This window comes from Girardinichthys multiradiatus, chromosome Y (genome assembly GCF_021462225.1).
Source record: "Girardinichthys multiradiatus isolate DD_20200921_A chromosome Y, DD_fGirMul_XY1, whole genome shotgun sequence".
NCBI lineage: Eukaryota > Metazoa > Chordata > Actinopteri > Cyprinodontiformes > Goodeidae > Girardinichthys > Girardinichthys multiradiatus.
Window position 1 is genome coordinate 10,943,465 of NC_061818.1, and position 19,022 is coordinate 10,962,486.

The following is a 19,022-nucleotide window of genomic DNA, read 5'->3' on the forward strand; positions in this document are numbered from 1 at the left end:
GAACTGTTAGCAGTAAGTTTTCATCCATATCATTTATCTAGAGAGTTCACCTGCCTTATTTTGGCAACAGTATACGTTCCACCTTTAGCTGTTGCCAACACTGCATGTGATGCCATCAGCTCAGTTGTTGCTAAGCTACAGACACAACACCCAATGTATTTGTGGCAATTTCTGGTGATTTTAACCATGCTTCACTCTCTGCTACACTTCAAACGTTTCAACAGTTTGTCAGCTGCTCTACCAGAGAAAACAAAACGTTGGATTTGTTTTATGCAAATGTCAAGGACTCATACATCTCTAAAGCAAGACCTCCTCTAGGCAAATTAGATCACAATCTTATTTTTCTCTGCTTGTAATATAAGCCCCTTGTTCAGAGGCAACCTGTAATAAAAAGAACTGTGAGAAGATGGTCACAGGAAGCTGAAGAAGCCCTGCGAGGTTGCTTTGAGGCTACAGACTGGGATGCACCGTGCCAGCCACATGGTAAGAAACAACTTAAAGTCAAGATAAGATAAGAGCAAGGAGATGTACAAGAAGAAGCCGGAGAGCAAGCTCCAGCAAAATAATATCAGAGATGTGTGGTCAGAGATGAAGATCACAGGCTTCAAGCAGAAGGATGTTTAGACCGATAGATGTCTGGACAGAGCCAATAAACTAAACACATTCTTCAATAGGTTCAGTTCAGAAACAAGCTCAGCATCCTCATCTTCTGCTCACAGCCAAACAGACATCAAACCCTCCTTTGACCCACAGCTCTCCTTTTCTTCCATGTCAGCCATGGACCCTTCTGCTTCTACATGTTTGCCTTCCACCAAATCAGAAGATACTGCTGTCCCTTTGCCTCCCCCTTTCATCTGTGTGTCTCAAGAAGTCAGGTGAAGAGACAACTGGAAAGACTGAATCGGAATAAGGCTGCAGGTCCAGATCATGTCAGCCTTAGAGTCTTGAAGGCCTGTGCAGAGCAGCTCTGTTAGATTCTGTGGCACCTCTTCAACCTTAGCCTGGCTAAGATGAAGGTTCCAGTGTTGTGGAAGACCTCCTGTCTTGTTCCGGTACCAAAGAAAACTCACTCATCAGTCTTCAATGACCCGTTTCCCTGACATCCCACATCATGAAGGTCCTAGAGAGACTCCTGTTGGCCCACCTGAGTAAGCAAACAGTAAACCATCAGGAGCCCCCTTCAGTTTGCTTATCGTGGTGGAGTTGGAGTTGAAGATGCCATCATACACCTGCTTCAACAAACCCACTGTCATCTGGACAAAGCCAGCAGCACTGTGAGGATCATGTTCTTTGATTTCTCCAGTGCATTTAACACAATTCAGTCTGATTTGCTTTGTCAGAAACTCCAGACTCAGGTGGAGGCCTCAACAATCTCCTGAATCAAAGACTACCTGACAAACAGGCCACAGTTTGTGAGACTGAAGGGTTGTGAGTGTAACCAGGTAGTCAGCAGCACAGGAGCACCACAGGGGACTCTACTTTCACCATTCCTCTTCACTCTGTACACCTCAGACTTCCAGTACAAGACAGACTCCTGTCATCTGCAGAAATACTCCGATGACTCTGCAGTTGTGGGGTGGGGTGGTCGTGGGGTGGATCAGAGATGGACAAGAAGATGAGTACAGGGAGCTGGTGGACTGCTTTGTAGCATGGTGTAGAAACAATCATCCCATCTTGATATGAATAAAACAAAGGAGATGATTGTAGATTTTAAGAGAAACAGGAATAAGTCAAAAACTATTTTTATCATGGGAGAAGAAGTGGAGGTGGTGGAGGAGTATAAATACCTCAGTGTTCACCTGGACAACAGACTGGAGTGGAGATGCAACTGTGAAGCCATCTACAAGAAGGGACAGAGGAGACTGTACTTCTTGAGGAAGCTTAGGTCCATTGGTGTTTGCAGCAAGATGCTGCATTTCTTCTATAAGTCTGTTGCGGAGAGTGTGATCTCTTCTGCCATTATCTGCTGGGGTAGCAGCATCAGCGCCAGGGACTTAAAAAAGCTCAACAAGCTGATAAATATCATTGTGCAAATAAGGATTCTTCATAAAATGAAAAACATTATGGAAAACCCTGAACATCCTCAGTGTCTTCAGTCAGAGGCTTCAGTCAGAGGCTTCTTCAGATCTGTTGTAAGACAAACTGCTACAGGAGATCCTTCCTGCCCACAACCATCAGCATCTACAACAGCTCTTTGAAGAAACCTGCATAGTATTAGCTACAACAATGTTTAATTTTCCTTTCAGGATTAATAAAGTGTTTTTGAATTGAATTGAATTGAAGTCCACAAACAGGATCCTGACTTACATCCCTGGGTGGTCGAGGTTTTGCAGAATGGAGTTTTCATCAGTCGACCTGTTTGCCCGGTAGGCAAACTGCAGGGGGTCCAGCAGGGGGCCTGTGATGTCCTTCAGGTGCTTCAATACCAGTCACTCAAAGATTTCATGACCACAGATGTCAGGGCAACAGGCCTGGAGTCATTTAATCATGTGATGGTGGTTTTCTTGGGTACTGGGATGAAGATGGAGTGTTTGAAGCAGGAGGGAACCTCACACAGTTCCAGTGACTTGTTGAATATCTCAGAGAAGATGGGTGCCAGTTGGTCGGTGCAGGTTCTCAGGCATTATCAGCTCCTGAGGCCTTCTATGTTTTTAGGGGCTGAAAGAGCCCATTCACATCTTCCTCTGAGATCCGTAGTGCAAGCAGGGGGTCTGAAGGTAGGGAGGTGGTTGGTGTATGGCAAGAATTTGTGTCTGAATAGGATGTTGAGGAGTTGGGTTGAGGTGTGAATTGCTGCTTGTTGGCGTGTAGAGGGCAGGACAGAAGGTGGAACCTTTTATGCAAACATTGAGGTGCATCTAGGATTTCTGAAGGGGAAATTGCTTGCTGGTGTGCCTGCACATGTTTCTATAAGTCTGGATTTTTTTGGTGTATGCTATTTTCGGGCATACGTAAACTTTATATATAGATCCTACACAATGTTTTATAAGTGAGACCCCAGAGTTGTAGAAAAGCTGGAGCTCAGAAAACGTTTTCTGATCAAGTGGAATGGGGGCAGGCACACAAGCATAGACCAGAGACTCCATTGATAGCGTGTCTTCTCTTCAAACTTGTATCATTTAAAATAAACTATGAAATGCTGAAAAATACTTTATTTATTTTCTATTAGAGAACAGTGGCCATCTTAACTTAAAAAGATAGCTTCTCATGTACAGGTCAATGACAGCGAAAACGGAATACAGTGGACTGTGTTTGTTGATTATATTTTGACTCCATGGAGAAATCTTTCATTCTGTTTATATTTGTAGATATTAAGATCAGTTTAAAGTCTGTGGTAAAGAAGGACTCCTTATAGTGATGAAAATGAAAAAATGTAATGTTGCTGATTGTAGTATCCATTGCTATTATCAAAATGTGCAGTGATGTATCTTTTATGTTAATACTCTGCAATTGGACCCCATTATGTTATTATCTATCCATGTTCAGATACTAAGCCACAACTTCTACATTCGATTATCAGTAAGACATTTGGATTGATGCTCTTATGTGAACTCCATCTGTTCTTTGAGACTTAAATCACTTTATCCTCCATGTGTTCATCTTATTTCTGTGACTTATCTATGCCCCCTTTGTGGTGGCTTAACAAAAAAGGTGCTTTTCTAATAAACATGTAGTATCTACCTTCTCCTAGCAACCTGCTAAGCTTCCTACACTTTCAACTGTATGATGGTCTAATAAGCCTCTTATATACAAAACTGTCATCGCAGAGCAGTAGTAGGTGTTAGACCACTGCTGTGTCTATGTTAACAGCTATTGACCAAAAATAATTCATACTTCTTCACCAGCTAGGCTTGTAGTTTGGAATGAATACGTCAGACGACTATACAGTTAAAGCTGGTGCAAGAGGACCAGTTCAAAGAAGTGTGGCTGTGTAAACTATCCAGTGAGGGAAATTGTTAGGAGATTCAAGTTGTGTACTCATGTTAATGCCAAGGTGTATGAAGTGTATTATTACCAAGTGAGGTGCAGTACCTAACTTTCACCGCTGTGAGGCGTAAGTTAAAAAGGTCAGGGACACATGTTGTGTCGTCACATTCTTTTTTTTCTGTTGAGATTTTATTCAAGAGAGAAGATGTTCACTGTTAATGTGACTGAATGAATTGGCAACAGAGGCTAAAGAGGATCACTGGCTCCATCAAATTATTCCTCCGAGTTCAGCGCAAGTGAAGCTGCAGTGCTCAACAGGTTATGGGCCCAGGAGCAACTCGAGGAGAATTTTTGTTCTGATGATTTATCACCAGATACCGGATAGCGTACTAATGGCGGGATAGCATCATCAGCGAGGGACAGGCAGGTCACCTCGACGTATATTTGATGGAGATGAGAGAAAGTATGAACTTTGGGAAACTAAAGTCTTTGGACACATGCACTTATTAGGATTGAAGAATACCGTTTTGAGGGAACCCAACAGTGAAACCGAAATAGCGGCAGATGGTAAGAAAATGCTGATACATATGCCTAGCTGATTCAACGTTTGGACGATAAAAGCCTCTCGTTTATTATGAGAGATGCACCCGATAATGGAAGAAAGGCACTTAAAATACTGAGGGACTACTACGCCAGAAAGGGTAAGCCCCCAGTATCCACCTGTACACCACGCCAATATCTCTTCAAAAGTGGAGCGACAAAACGGTTACTGACTACATCATCAGGGCAGAGACTGCCATTACGGCCCTACGCAACGCGGGTGAGACATTAAGCGATGGCTTCTTGATTGCTATGGTTTTAAAAGGACTGCCTGAAAGTTTTAAACCGTTCACAATACATGTGACACACAACAAGGACAATATAACGTTTCCTGAGTTTAAAACAGAGCTTCGTAGTTTTGAAGACACTGAAAAGTTAACCGCGGCTAAAGTCACTGACAATATAATGAAGATTGTGGCAAGAGTCGGGCGAAAGGACACCAGGTCAAGTACACAGAGCAGAGAAAATAGTAATGCCGACATTGTGCGCTTTAAGTGTGGAACAAAAGGGCACCGAGCAAAAGCATGCAGACAAAAGATGTGGTGCCGTCATTGCAGGAGCAACACTCACAATGATACCACATGTAGATACAAAGACAAACAAGATGGAGCGTGGAAAGTCACAGATGAGAGCATCATCGGATCTGGAGTGGCAGCGACGGATTATGCCTTCAGGATCAAGGATGCAGAAGTCAAAATCCAGCAGCAACAATAAGCGCGCAGCATCAAGGAGAGAGGTCTGATGGTCGATACAGGAGCTACCTCACGCATCATTAATGACTTAGCCAAATTCAAGAGCTTTGATGACACCTTCAAACTTGAAATGCACTGCGTGGAGTTAGCAGATGGAACCGTCTGCAAAGGCATCGCTCAACGGTGGGGAGATGCTGAGGTCTTTGACAGTGTAGGACAGCGACACAGAGAAACGCTGAGAGGCGCGCTGTTTATTCCTTCATACCCCCAGGACATTTTCTCGGTAAAGTTGGCCACACATTAGGAGCAACAGTCACCTTTAAACAAGGACAGGACATGCTAACCGACAAAGACGGTACTAACTTTAACATTAGTGTACATGGTAAGTTGTATTATTTATCAACCGAAGCTGAGGACAGTGATAAGTGTAACACCTGCCACGATATACAGACATGACACGAGATATTAGGCCACTGCAACTATGATGACATTCTTAGTTTGCAGAGTGTGGTTAATGGTATGCAGATTAAAGGTAAAACAGATACACCAGAGCAAAGGTGAGAGGTGTGTATTCAGGGAAAGTTTGCACAAACCTGAAATAGAAGCCTTGATACAAGAGCGAAGGCTCCCTTGCAGATGGTGCACACAGACTTAGCAGGTCCAATAGCTACAGAGTCTATTGATGGATACAAATATGTGCAGTCATTCACCGACGATTATTCAAATGCAGTATTTGTGTATTTTCTAAAGACAAAAAATGATACATTGCGGGCAACAGAAAAATTTCTACCTGATGTTGCCCCTTATCGGGAGGTAAAGTGTATCTCGTCTGACAATGGCACAGAGTTTACATGTAGAAATTTTCAAACCTTTTTAAGAGAAAAGGGTATTAAGCATGAAATGTCAGCACCATTGTCACCTCACCAAAACGGCTTTACTGAAAGGGGCTGGTGTACTCTCTTTGAGATGGGTAGATGCATGCTGATTGAAAGTCAGCTACCTAAATGTCTATGGAACTACGCTGTTCAAACAGCAGCCATAGTACAAAACTGATGCTTCAGTAAAAGGACAGGGAAGACACCTTACCAAATGCTAACAGGTAAAATGCCAGATTTATAAAATATGCAGAAGTCTGGATCTGTATGTCACACATACAAACAGAATAAGGGAAAGTTTGTTTCAAAATGTGAACTTTTTGTGGGCTATGATAAGAACAGCGCTGTCTACTTGGTCTATCATCCCGACACTGAAAAGGTCCAGAAGCAAAGACTTGCTAAATTTGTGAGCAAAACAAATATGGAAAGGCAAACACAAACCGATGAGGTAGAACCAAATAACTACTATGATAGAGCAAGACAATATATGGCTGACAGAGCCACAAAGGAAATAGACATGAAAAATGAGGAGGTTCAAGAGCCAGTAGTGAGGGACAAAAACTCACAGAGTGCCACATCTGATGGGCCCAATCACAAAGAATCAAGTGTAACCACTGATGAATCTGACAGCGGAAGGTATCCTACCAGGGAGAGAAGAAAACCTAGTCACATAAAAGACTTTGTAACATGTAACAGTGAGAGTGATGAGATACACATTACCATAGATTACTGTTACAGAGCTGTATGTGGTGTTCCACACACATTTAAAGAAGCTGTGGAGTCCGTTAACTCAAAGCAATGGATTAAAGTCATGGATGAAGAAATCCAATCTTTAAAAGAGAATAACACTTTTACCCTAACTACTCTGCCAAAGGGCAAGAAAACAGTGGGGGGTAAGTGGGTTTATTCTGTTAAGAGTGACATTGACAGAAATGTTAGGTATAAAGGTATGTAGCTCAGGGTTACAGTCAGAAGGTGGGGACAGATTATGGGGAAACTTTCTGTCCAACAGCCAACTTGACAAGCGTAAGATTACAGCTGCAAAAAGCGGTACAGGAGGATCTGTTACTCCATCAAATGGAGGTGAAAACAGCTTACTTACACGCCCCCATCGATTATGAAATATACACTGATCAACCAGAAGGTTATGAAGAAGGGGAAGATTTGGTATGTAAACTTCAAAAATCTCTGTACGGGCTGAAACAATCTGGCCGAAACTGGAATAGAGTTCTGCATGACTATCTAACTGAAAATGGTTTCATGCAAAATCCAGCAGACCACTGTGTTTATACAAAGGAGACAGGACATCATAAAACTATCATGATTATCTGGGTTGATGACTTGATAATTGCAGCAAGCAATGAACAAGTTATGAATGAAGTGAAGGAGATGCTTTCTGTCAGATTTAAGATGAAGGATTTAGGCAGGCTTAAGCATTTTCTTGGTATTGATTTTGTTCACTCTGATGGATGTGTACAAATGTCACAAGAAACATATATCAACAAGATATTGCCAAGGTTCAACATACAGAGTTGTAATCCCAGAGAAACTACCTGTGACCAGAAATTGCATTACACAGAAGATGCTATTAAGATGAAAGATGTAAGGATGTATAGAGAGGCTGTTGGCAGCCTTATATATCTGTCAACGTGTACACGTCCAGATTTAAGTTTTGTGGTAAGCAAATGATCACAATATTTTTGTCAACCAACAGAGGAGCAATGAGCTACAGTGAAGCATGTACTAAGGTACCTCAGAGGAACTACAAATAAGGAGCTGTGTTTCACAAAAACCAGTGAGATGTTAGGTCTAGTAGCCTATAGTGATGCTGACTGGGCAGGTGACACAACTGACAGACGCAGTACTACAGGTTACTGTGTAAGCCCAAGCAAGAACAGTTCTTTAGTTTCTTGGAAAACTAAGAAACAGCCCACAGTAGCACTTTCTACTTGTGAGGCAGAATATATGGCTCTAGCCTCTACAATGCAAGAATGCATATACAGGTCCTTCTCAAAATATTAGCATATTGTGATAAAGTTCATTATTTTCCATAATGTCATGATGAAAATTTAACATTCATATATTTTAGATTCATTGCACACTAACTGAAATATTTCAGGTCTTTTATTGTCTTAATACGGATGATTTTGGCAAACAGCTCAAGAAAACCCAAAATTCCTATCTCAGTAAATTAGCATATTTCATCCGACCAATAAAAGAAAAGTGTTTTTAATACAAAAAACGTCAACCTTCAAATAATCATGTACAGTTATGCACTCAATACTTGGTCGGGAATCCTTTTACAGAAATGACTGCTTCAATGCGGCGTGGCATGGAGGCAATCAGCCTGTGGCACTGCTGAGGTCTTATGGAGGCCCAGGATGCTTCGATAGCGGCCTTTAGCTCATCCAGAGTGTTGGGTCTTGAGTCTCTCAACGTTCTCTTCACAATATCCCACAGATTCTCTATGGGGTTCAGGTCAGGAGAGTTGGCAGGCCAATTGAGCACAGTGATACCATGGTCAGTAAACCATTTACCAGTGGTTTTGGCACTGTGAGCAGGTGCCAGGTCATGCTGAAAAATGAAATCTTCATCTCCATAAAGCTTTTCAGCAGATGGAAGCATGAAGTGCTCCAAAATGTCCTGATAGCTAGCTGCATTGACCCTGCCCTTGATTAAACACAGTGGACCAACACCAGCAGCTGACACGGCACCCCAGACCATCGCTGACTGTGGGTACTTGACACTGGACTTCTGGCATTTTGGCATTTCCTTCTCCCCAGTCTTCCTCCAGACTCTGGCAACTTGATTTCCGAATGACATGCAGAATTTGCTTTCATCCGAAAAAAGTACTTTGGACCACTGAGCAACAGTCCAGTGCTGCTTCTCTGTAGCCCAGGTCAGGCGCTTCTGCCGCTGTTTCTGGTTCAAAAGTGGCTTGACCTGGGGAATGCGGCACCTGTAGCCCATTTCCTGCACACGCCTGTGCATGGTGGCTCTGGATGTTTCTACTCCAGACTCAGTCCACTGCTTCCGCAGGTCCCCCAAGGTCTGGAATCGGCCCTTCTCCACAATCTTCCTCAGGGTCCGGTCACCTCTTCTCGTTGTGCAGCGTTTTCTGCCACACCTTTTCCTTCCCACAGACTTCCCACTGAGGTGCCTTGATACAGCACTCTGGGAACAGCCTATTCGTTCAGAAATTTCTTTCTGTGTCTTACCCTCTTGCTTGAGAGTGTCAATAGTGGCCTTCTGGACAGCAGTCAGGTCGGCAGTCTTACCCATGATTGGGGTTTTGAGTGATGAACCAGGCTGGGAGTTTTAAAGGCCTCAGGAGTCTTTTGCAGGTGTTTAGAGTTAACTCGTTGATTCAGATGATTAGGTTCATAGCTCGTTTAGAGACACTATTAAAGATATGCTAATTTTGTGAGATAGGAATTTTAGGTTTTCATGAGCTGTATGCCAAAATCATCCGTATTAAGACAATAAAAGACCTGAAATATTTCAGTTAGTGTGCAATGAATCTAAAATATATGAATGTTAAATTTTCATCATTACATTATGGAAAATAATGAACTTTATCACAATATGCTAATATTTTGAGAAGGACCTGTATTTAAAACAGTTATTGGAAGGAATTGATGGTCACAAATACACACAGACAGTAGTGTATGAAGATAACCAGGGAACAATCGCTTTGGCCAAAAACCCTGTGAGCAGACAGAGGTGCAAACACGTGGATATAAAATATAATTTTGGAAGGTCTATTGTAAATGAAGGGAAAGTCTGTCTGCTATATTGCACTACTGATGAAATGGTTGCTGATATTATGACCAAACTTGCTTCTAAGCTAAAACTGAGAACGTTTGGTGACATTTTGTTTGGTGTTTAAAATAAGTGAAAGAGTTCGACTTCTGTATTGTGGTTTATAGTGTAACTTCTGTTCAAATTTGTGCAACCTGAGTACAAGTGGGGGTGTTAGAAGATTCAATTTGTGTACTCATGTTAATGCCAAGGTGTATGAAGTGTATTATTACCAAGTGAGGTGTAGTATCTAATTTTCACCGCTGTGAGGCATAAGTTAAAAAGGTCAGGGACACATGTTGTGTCGTCACATTCTTTTTTTTCTGTTGAGATTTTATTCAAGAGAGAAGATGTTCACTGTTAATGTGACTGAATGAATTGGCAACAGAGGCTAAAGAGGATCACTGGCTCCGTCAAATTATTCCTCCGAAGTCAGCACAAGTGAAGCTGCAGTGCCCAACAGAAATCAGGTTTTTCCACCACAGCAGTTGCACTTCAAGTTCTTTGCTGGTTCTATCAAAGAACAGGTTTGGTTTTCACATACATTATATTGCCAAAGGTATTGGGCCTCACTCCACATTAATGAATTTAGGTGTTGCAATCACTTGCTGTAAGTTTGGTTTTCTTATCTAACTATGAACACATTCCTAAACCTTGTGGAAGATGTTTACACAATAGTTAAAGCTGCTATTGCTGGCAATGGTCAGTCCATCAACAAAATGGTCCTTATAGATTAAGAATAGGATGTCATCAAAGTTCATGTTCATGTAAAAGTAGACAGATAAATACTTTTGGCAATATATAGAACCATTTCTCGCCAGTATATCAAAGCAGTTTTAGCATCTTTGTTGTCTCTGAGAGATAAATAATCCAAATGGAGCAAACAGCAGATCCCTCTCAACTGTATCATTGTTGTGGGATTATATCTGGGAACATATTTGGAAAAATATGGACAATTAAACCATAACCAAACACTTTTTGAGATTTTTAGATTCTGACTAGTAGGTGACGGATTAAGAAAAAAAACAACAACAGTGCAGTCGATTCATGGTGCGCCTCTTATCCTTCCTGTATTCTGGGAAAACAGTAAGCAAAGATTTTGAAATGTATTAGTATTGGATCGGAGAATTCCTGATGACAAAGATATCGTAGATGTTTAACTTCTTCAGTATAGTTAGAAAACTTTTGAAGAAGCCAATTTGTTGATGAGATTAATTTGTCAGAAAAAAAAAAACTTTCAGTCATTTCACAAAGACCTCTATACGCGAAATTAACACTGACACAATTCATTAGCTACCGTGATCATTGCAAGCCACTGGCTGGGGCTCGCAGAAAGAAAATGTGGAGAGGCTGCTAATGCATGGAGTAATGCATTAACAGTTTGAAATGAGTGTAAATGCACAGAGAGCCCTTAGTGAGAGAGCATTTGTAGAAGACAGCAGGAGACAGATGGGAAACAGAAATCTGAGCTCAGTGAAAGGTATAAAGTGAGTTTAAAGATGAAAGGAAAGCTGAGTCAACTAATCATTTAGATTCAAACTGTACAACATATGACGACACTAAACCAATGGCCCTACAATGATCTTTCCATCATTCATATTGTATTGTGTGTGAGGCAGTTCAGGACATGAATATAGGCAAATTTACATTGATGGGTATTCACTGACTCAGCAAGTAATCTGAGACGGTGAGGGAGAAAGAACAATAGAAAACGTAGGCAATGGGAGGGATGTATATAGGCAGATGTAAAAGTAAAAAGAGAATGAACATATAACAGCATTTAAATATTTGTAGAATTTTATATTCTGGTTTAGCTATCCAAATTCAAACACACTAATACACTATCTTTGTAATACTGAAGTGCCTCTGGTGTTCAGATGGCAACTTATTCTTTCCCATTTTCATTATGTACATGTATTTGGACCTGTTGAACCTTTTGTTATGCTCCATCCACATGTGAATGGTTTTCAAAATGTTACAAAAACAAATCTGAAAAGTGTGTCGTGCATTTGTACCACTCCTCTGTCATGAAACCCCTAAACAAAATCCAGTCCAACCAATTGCCTTCCATTGAGTCCACTAAATACACCTGATCTGCGAAGACCTCAGAAGAGAACATTAGTGAACAAACGCATCAAGCAGACCAAGAAATGCAATAGACAGGTCAGGGAGAAAGTTGTGGAGACGTTTAAAGCTGAGATGGGTTATAATCTAATATTCCAGTCAACATAAAAAATAGAAAAAGTATGCCCCAAAGCAATCCTGACAAAACATGACACATAAGCTAACATATTTTTAATCTAATACTTTGCCATTGCTCTTTTATTCACCCGTAGTCAAATTGGTGGAGTAATAAAACTGCTGGTATCCATTATGGCTGATAGTGAAATGTAATGGTAACTTGGTAATTTATTTTTCTAGGAGCTTTTGTCAAAGAACAAACAAGGTTCTGCTGCCATGTCCGGAGGACGCAGCTGAAATGTGATCTCGGGCAGGAAGTGGGCATCACTCTCCCCCGTGTCTGCCCTAATACTGAAAGGAAACACACACACATGGTGTAATATTGCACCTGATGTTTTCCTCTTATTAACTAAAGGACACACACAACTGGCCTATTAATTAACTGCGGTTTTCATCTTGTTTGCACGCAGACCAATCTCTATCCACTCTCTGTTGAAGCCACATTTTTTTGATTTCTTTTCTTTGATTGGATTTAATAATAATGTATAAAAAATATCTTTACTTTTAGTGGATGAGTAGTCCCTGTTTTGTTTTGTAGAAAATGAATCACAGATATAGCTCAGAGCTTTTTCGCGTGCAACAGCTAGAGCTAGCTTGAGTTTTCAGAAGTCAAGCTTTTTTTATATAAAGCAAAGGAAGATAACAGAAAGTGGCTCAGTCATGGGAATAAATTCATGTTTTTCATAAAAAAATATCCTGGCACATTTGTAAACATGCAAATAAGTCTCTAGTTTAAAGAGAATGCTGACTGCTCACCAAAGGGATGGCTCAAGGCTTTTGAAGTGAGGTTCTGTTAAAAAATTAAAACAGTTCATGTCTTAACTGCATATTTTACCAGTTTAGTTGGTCCTAGAGGCCTAAACTAATGGCTAATCCGAGAGGGGCTAACACCAAAGCCCTCTTCTACTATCTTAAAACAACTCCAATCCCAAAATGTCACTTTATGAACCTTTTAATCCTTGTCACTTTTGCATTACACCGTTATTTACAAAGTAACATGGGGCTAGGAGATGATGTGAAATAAATGATCTTCCTATGTTAAAAACATACTCAGAATGAAACTCCAAGAGTCAGAGTGAGTGTAAGATACAAGGGCAAAGTGGTATAAAATGCAAAAATACAATATGGATTTAACGGAACACGTTTTATTGATCTTTATTGATCATCACAATTTTTCTAACATATCATTTAAGGCCACTGACTAACAGCAACAGGTGGGGGAGGCATTACTATATGCTTGAGACACCTGGAGAAAACTCCAGATGATCTGTCACTTCCTATGATATCTCATCAAACCGGTATTGGACTTTAAACTGTAGGAACAGCATGATGAAAAATCTGAGCATTTTTGAATCTATAACTTTTTAAAACATTGGTAGACCGGTTACTGACCCATGCCTACTTTGCATTTCTATTACTGGAAGGGAGTTTATATTTTCTCACCAGATTTTTCCAATTCTTTTCAGTCCAGACTAGGAGGGAATGTGTGGGAAGAGGTAGGATGTGGTTGCTGAAGGTGTTCAGCATTTGACTCCCACTGAGAGGACTGGGGTTTGAGTCCGAGGAGAGAGGTTCTATTTTTAGGGTTCGCCTATGCCCGAGGTTTTGTGTGGGAGGAGCTAAGAGAGCAGCAGGATGGAGAGATTTTTCCTCTAAATTCTTGTTGTTTTTGCCTTTACCAGATTTCTGCCTCAGCTTTTTATTACACTTCCCATTCAGTGAAATAGAGAGTATAGTTCTTTGTTCTGCCTTCAACAGCCTCCGCAATTACTAAATCATCATGAAGTGCGAAGTCTAAAAAGGCCATTGCTTTTTCTGTGTTGAACCATCTCACTGAGATCAGTTTTTAATGGATACAAGATGCCCTATCATCTGAACCTCATAGAGACATGCATACACACATATGCCAGTACAAGGAGAAAGACAAGAGGGGCACAGTGTTACTGGGTCAGTTTAATGTGTACAGAATGTCGGTTTGGAGCGAGAAGAGAAATCAGAAAAGACCCAGCTAGCCTTTTTGCCATGGGTGCTCATTCATTTTTTAGGTTTTTTGGGTTTTATTATTGATTATATTAGAAGCAGAGGTGATGTCACACTGTGTGTGAGAAAGCATACATGATTAAACAGGATTTTGCTATTATTTTCAAACAAAGACAAACTAATTACATTTCACAGTTCATATTTTAAACTGTCTTTAGCAGCTCAAATTAGCATGACTGAAGCAGCGGTGTCCTTGTAGGCTCCCAAGAACATAGATCCTCACTTTAACTCTGAATTTTACAAAATGCTTAAGACATTAAAATCTAGCATGTTCCATGAGAAAGGTTTAAAGTTTAAAATGATCAAATGTTTGAAATGATGACTCAGAGCAACTGTAAAACGTTTAGCCTTACTGTTATCTGATTTAATTCCTGCTCTCTTGATCCCTTGCAGCCTGATTGACCTGCAGACATGTCTCAACATCTCTCAAGAAAGAAGCCTTTCATCTCTTTCTTTCCTCTGACTTTTTTAAATGCTTCACAGATTTTGAGAATAGCTGACTTTGAGTTTAAATCTCTCAGTAACAGTGTCCCAGTCAAACAGTGTTGCTCGAACAACATGGTACAATTTCAGCAAACGGTGCATTCACTGATCATAAAAAAAGGGGACGCTTTCTTGTTTTATGATTCATTGTTTTCTGTCAGAGCACCGAAACTAGTTTTGTGTGAGGAAAATAGTAGGGGGTTGTTCCAGTCATGGTCTCCAGGAAGAATTTAGTCTGTCTGTCGGTATTCTGCTTCCCTGAGTGAATACCCTATCTTTCAACAAATAATATCAAAAGTTGACATATGCGCCTTTCAAATCATAAACATGCACAGCTGAACCAGTTTTACAGATTTATTTAATAAAAGTTGATCCAGAGAGATCAACACGTGGCTGTGTGTTCTTTCAGAGCATGTTGCTGGGATCATGGAACAAATGGGGCCTGAGTATTAGCCTGAGTAACATGCATAAAATGTGTGTCGAGCATTTCCTGATCTCCGTGGTACAATCCTCTTTTTGGCTGTCCATATTTATTCAGGGCTTCAAATAAATCAATGTTGTGAGCAATTCTCATAAGTGATCATCCACATCAGACTGCTAAAAAAAATATTTCCGATAATAGATGAAACTGGAAGATCGTCTGGCGGTGCTGCACAGTGCTTCAAGTGTGATTTATGCTGCATCTGTGGTCCTTGCTAGTCATTATGTGTTTGTGTTGCTTTTCTTAGTCTAGGAGTGGCTCTAAAGCCTAAAAGCACTGAAAGCACTGTTTTTTAACAAAAAAGCACAAAGGTTCCATAAATGTCAAGCGTCTTTGTAAATAATCTCTGCTCAAGTTAGAATAATTCAATTAGGTTTGGCAGGCTTTTTAGATTTTAATGCAGAAATGGTCAAACACATTTCTACTGAGTACCAGCTAGCCTGACAGGAAGTCTGCTTTAGTTAACTCTGTGGTTACCGCAAGGAGACAACTCAAGAACTGTTTCCTTTCTTATTTCAAAATACGAATTTCAAACATGCATTACAGCACTCCAAGCTTACAGCACTTACTTTCATATACAGGACTCATAATAACAGCTTACATTTATTTCACTATATGTAGTCACGTGCTGACAGCAGCTGGATAGCTTTTTTTGTATGGGTTTTGTATGGGAAGAAACTTGTGCCATCAGAAACTGAATTTGAATTGTTCAAACGGAATCTGTGTTTGTGTATTTTGAAATTAAATGCATTGGTTTGAAAATTAATTTCAGTAAACTGAAACTGAATTTAATTGTTTGAAACTGAATTTGTTTGCTTTGAAGCTGAATTTAATGGTTGGAAACTGAATTTGTTTGCTTTACAAATGCATTTGGTTGTATTACCAATTCAGTTTGACTACTTTCACTTTCCCTACTTTAACTATCCCTTGATGCATTGGGATAGGGTGTTCCAGTATGTCCTCTGTGGCCCACCCTATCCTAGGATGCATTGTGGGATAGGATAGGGTGGGCCACGCAATGCATCATAGGATAGGGTGGGTCACGGAGGATATACCGGACCCATCTTACAAATCTGGGGAAAAGAACGACACATTTGTAGGCCACATTTGAAGGAACCATCGATGTGGGATTGCCTGTGTCGTCTCACCATGACGTAATCGGCCTACAAATGTGACCTTCAAAGGATGCAGCCCCTGAATTTAGGAAAGAAATAGTTATTGACATCCGTGAATCAATAAATCTGTGTTTGATTAATATGTGGTTTCAAGGACACAAAAAACTGAATCTTGGAATTGAAATTGGATTTCAGACTTGAAAGTGAAAGTAGTCAAACTGAATTTTCAATACAAAGCAAAGCAATTTTTAAAGCAAATTAATTCAGTTAATGATTCCAAAACAACTTCTCACTGCATCACAGCTGTGAATATAGTTTGAAAAAAAGACAAAGACAAAAGTACAAGGACTGCTATTTTTTTAGATGGTACTAGCAGTGGCTAATATAATAACCTGAAGTTCAACTATCACAGTTTCACTTTATTGCAGCATGAAGACAAAGACTTTAAGCAGAAATATCTTACCTGATCTTATTGATTTAATTTGAAACAGTTTGCCAACTGTACTTTTAAACGTTATTGAAACATTTATAAGATAGATAGATGCAACTTCGTTAGTTTCCACATCAACTGGGTTTTTTATCAGGGATGGGAATATTTCCAAGAATCCAAGTTTGGTCTTTTCTGTAAGTATTAGAAAACCATAAATGCCTTGTTTCAGCCAGCTGACCAGCTAGGCATAGCAACAAGTTTGGGGGAACGCAACACTGCATTACTCTTCGAATATTCCCACCTGTGGAAATACAAAAATCACTTATCAAATTATGTCAAATGATTCAAGTTATTAAGGGCTCTAAAAAAAGGGCTCTATTAAAGCCAAGTAACCCTCCTATGCAGACTCCATACAAAAAGACCCTCAGCCGGGAACCAAACCCAGGACCTTCTTGGCAACAATGCTGCCAACTGCACTCTTTGACTAGTTGGCAAAAATAAAATATAAAAAAATTCAAGTTGTGAGTGAAGGTTGAAAAAATTTACTTAAATAATCTATGGACAATTGTAGCTCTTTCCTATCAATTTTCTCAGCTATTATAGGTTTAAATGTCAATGTTTGTGTGCTGACTCATTGTATACAGTCATTTACCAATAATTCACACTTTACTAAAATCGGATCCTGATAAAAAAAAATCTCTATAGGAAAAATCAAATCTAGCTAACGGTGCTTCTGTTTGCCTTTCATACCTTCTTTATCACACGTTTTTTTGCCTCAGTAAGCTCTCCAGTCTCAGTGGATGTGAAGGTGAGAGGAAGGTTCAGTCGCTCATAGACTTACATGGGAATTGGGACAGTGCAAAAGTACATGCTGTTCTTTTTCTTCCCCTTAGAATCAAATGATTCTCTAATTTCCATCTTTGTGTCGTTAACAGATCAACTTTATCTTCATTAACCCATACAAGAAGAAATTAAAGAATTAGTACCTCTAAAAATGGAAACAAAATTAGAATAACATTAGCGAATGACAAATGAAACTGGATTTTACATTCCCATTTCGACAATACAAAAGAAAAAACCTGAATATTTTCTATGGAGTGGTAGGTGTAACTGCTCTTGCTGCAGGGCACTGATGTATGGAGTCTGCCTTCTGTTTGAACAGCATACTATATAAATAAGACTCTGGTCTCTTCTCTATGTGCACAGGTAGAACAACCCTATATCAAGCTGCAGCCATGGAAGAGATGGACCTGCCCCAGATGAAGAAGGAGGTGGAGAGCCTCAAATACCAGCTGGCCTTCAAACGAGAGAAATCCTCCAAAACAGTCACAGAGTGAGTGGAAATGCCTTGGAAAACCTACCAGAGGACTGTCTGCTAGTCAGATTGCAAAAATATTCATACCTGTTGTACTTTTTCACATTTTGTCAAGATCCAACCCTGCCATGTTCCGTGTATTTTAGTGGGAATTTATGTGATAGACCAAAAGAAAAGGAGCTGATGTGAATGTTTGTGAAGGGAAAAAGAAATGATACAAATTTAGTCTCTCTTATTCTGTTACCTTTAAAAGAGATAAAGCAATATCCCAAGCTTTGAACATCTCAGAGAGCTCTGTACAGTCCAACATATGAAAATAGATGTTGGAAAATATGACAGGCCAGGCAGGGAGAGCATTACGTATTCAAGAGGTGCATGGTAACTCTGGAGGAGGTGCAGAGATTTACATCTCATCGGGGAGAAGCTGTTAGCAGTCACACACTCCACATATCTGGCCTTTTTCAGAAAAGATATTTCTAAATTAAAACTAAAAAAATACCAATCTGCATTTTGTCAAAGGACATGTAGGGAACACCGCAAACATGTGGGAGAAGTTGCATTTTCAGATGAGACCAAAATATTCTATTTTACAAAAGGCTTAGTGTGGAAGAACTGCACATCACCTTGACTTTGTCACTGAGAAACAGTGGTGGTAGCATCATTATGTGGGGATGCTTATCATCAGTGGACAGTGAAGCTGGTCACAGAGTTAATGGGAAAGATGGATAGAGTTAATACGGGACAATTCGGAAATAAAAACCCTCTTGCTAAAGATTGCCGCAGAGATTCATGTTGCAGTTTGACTGAATCCAAATATACAGCCAGAGCTGTAATGAAATGATTTAGACCAATGGCCCAGTCAAAGACCAAATCTACAAATCTAAACCTAGTTGAAAGTCATGTCTTAAAAACTGGTGTCGACAGATGCCCTTCATCCAATCTGACTGAGTTTAAGTTATTTTGCAAAGAAGAATGGGCAAATGTGTCAGTCTCTAGATGTAGATTATGTTGTTCTTTCACCA

The 19,022-nt window shown here is 40.1% G+C and overlaps 1 protein-coding gene across 1 annotated transcript in view; it reads left to right on the plus strand.

Moving 5' to 3' along the window:
- The window catches only part of LOC124863731 (guanine nucleotide-binding protein G(I)/G(S)/G(O) subunit gamma-13), a 30,330-nt gene that overhangs the window by 5,700 nt on the left and 5,608 nt on the right, over nt 1-19,022 (plus strand). The window contains exon 2 of the mRNA XM_047358189.1: nt 17,892-18,018. Coding sequence (XP_047214145.1) covers nt 17,921-18,018 — 98 coding nt within the window. The 5' untranslated portion in view covers nt 17,892-17,920. The remainder of the gene's footprint in view (nt 1-17,891; nt 18,019-19,022) is intronic.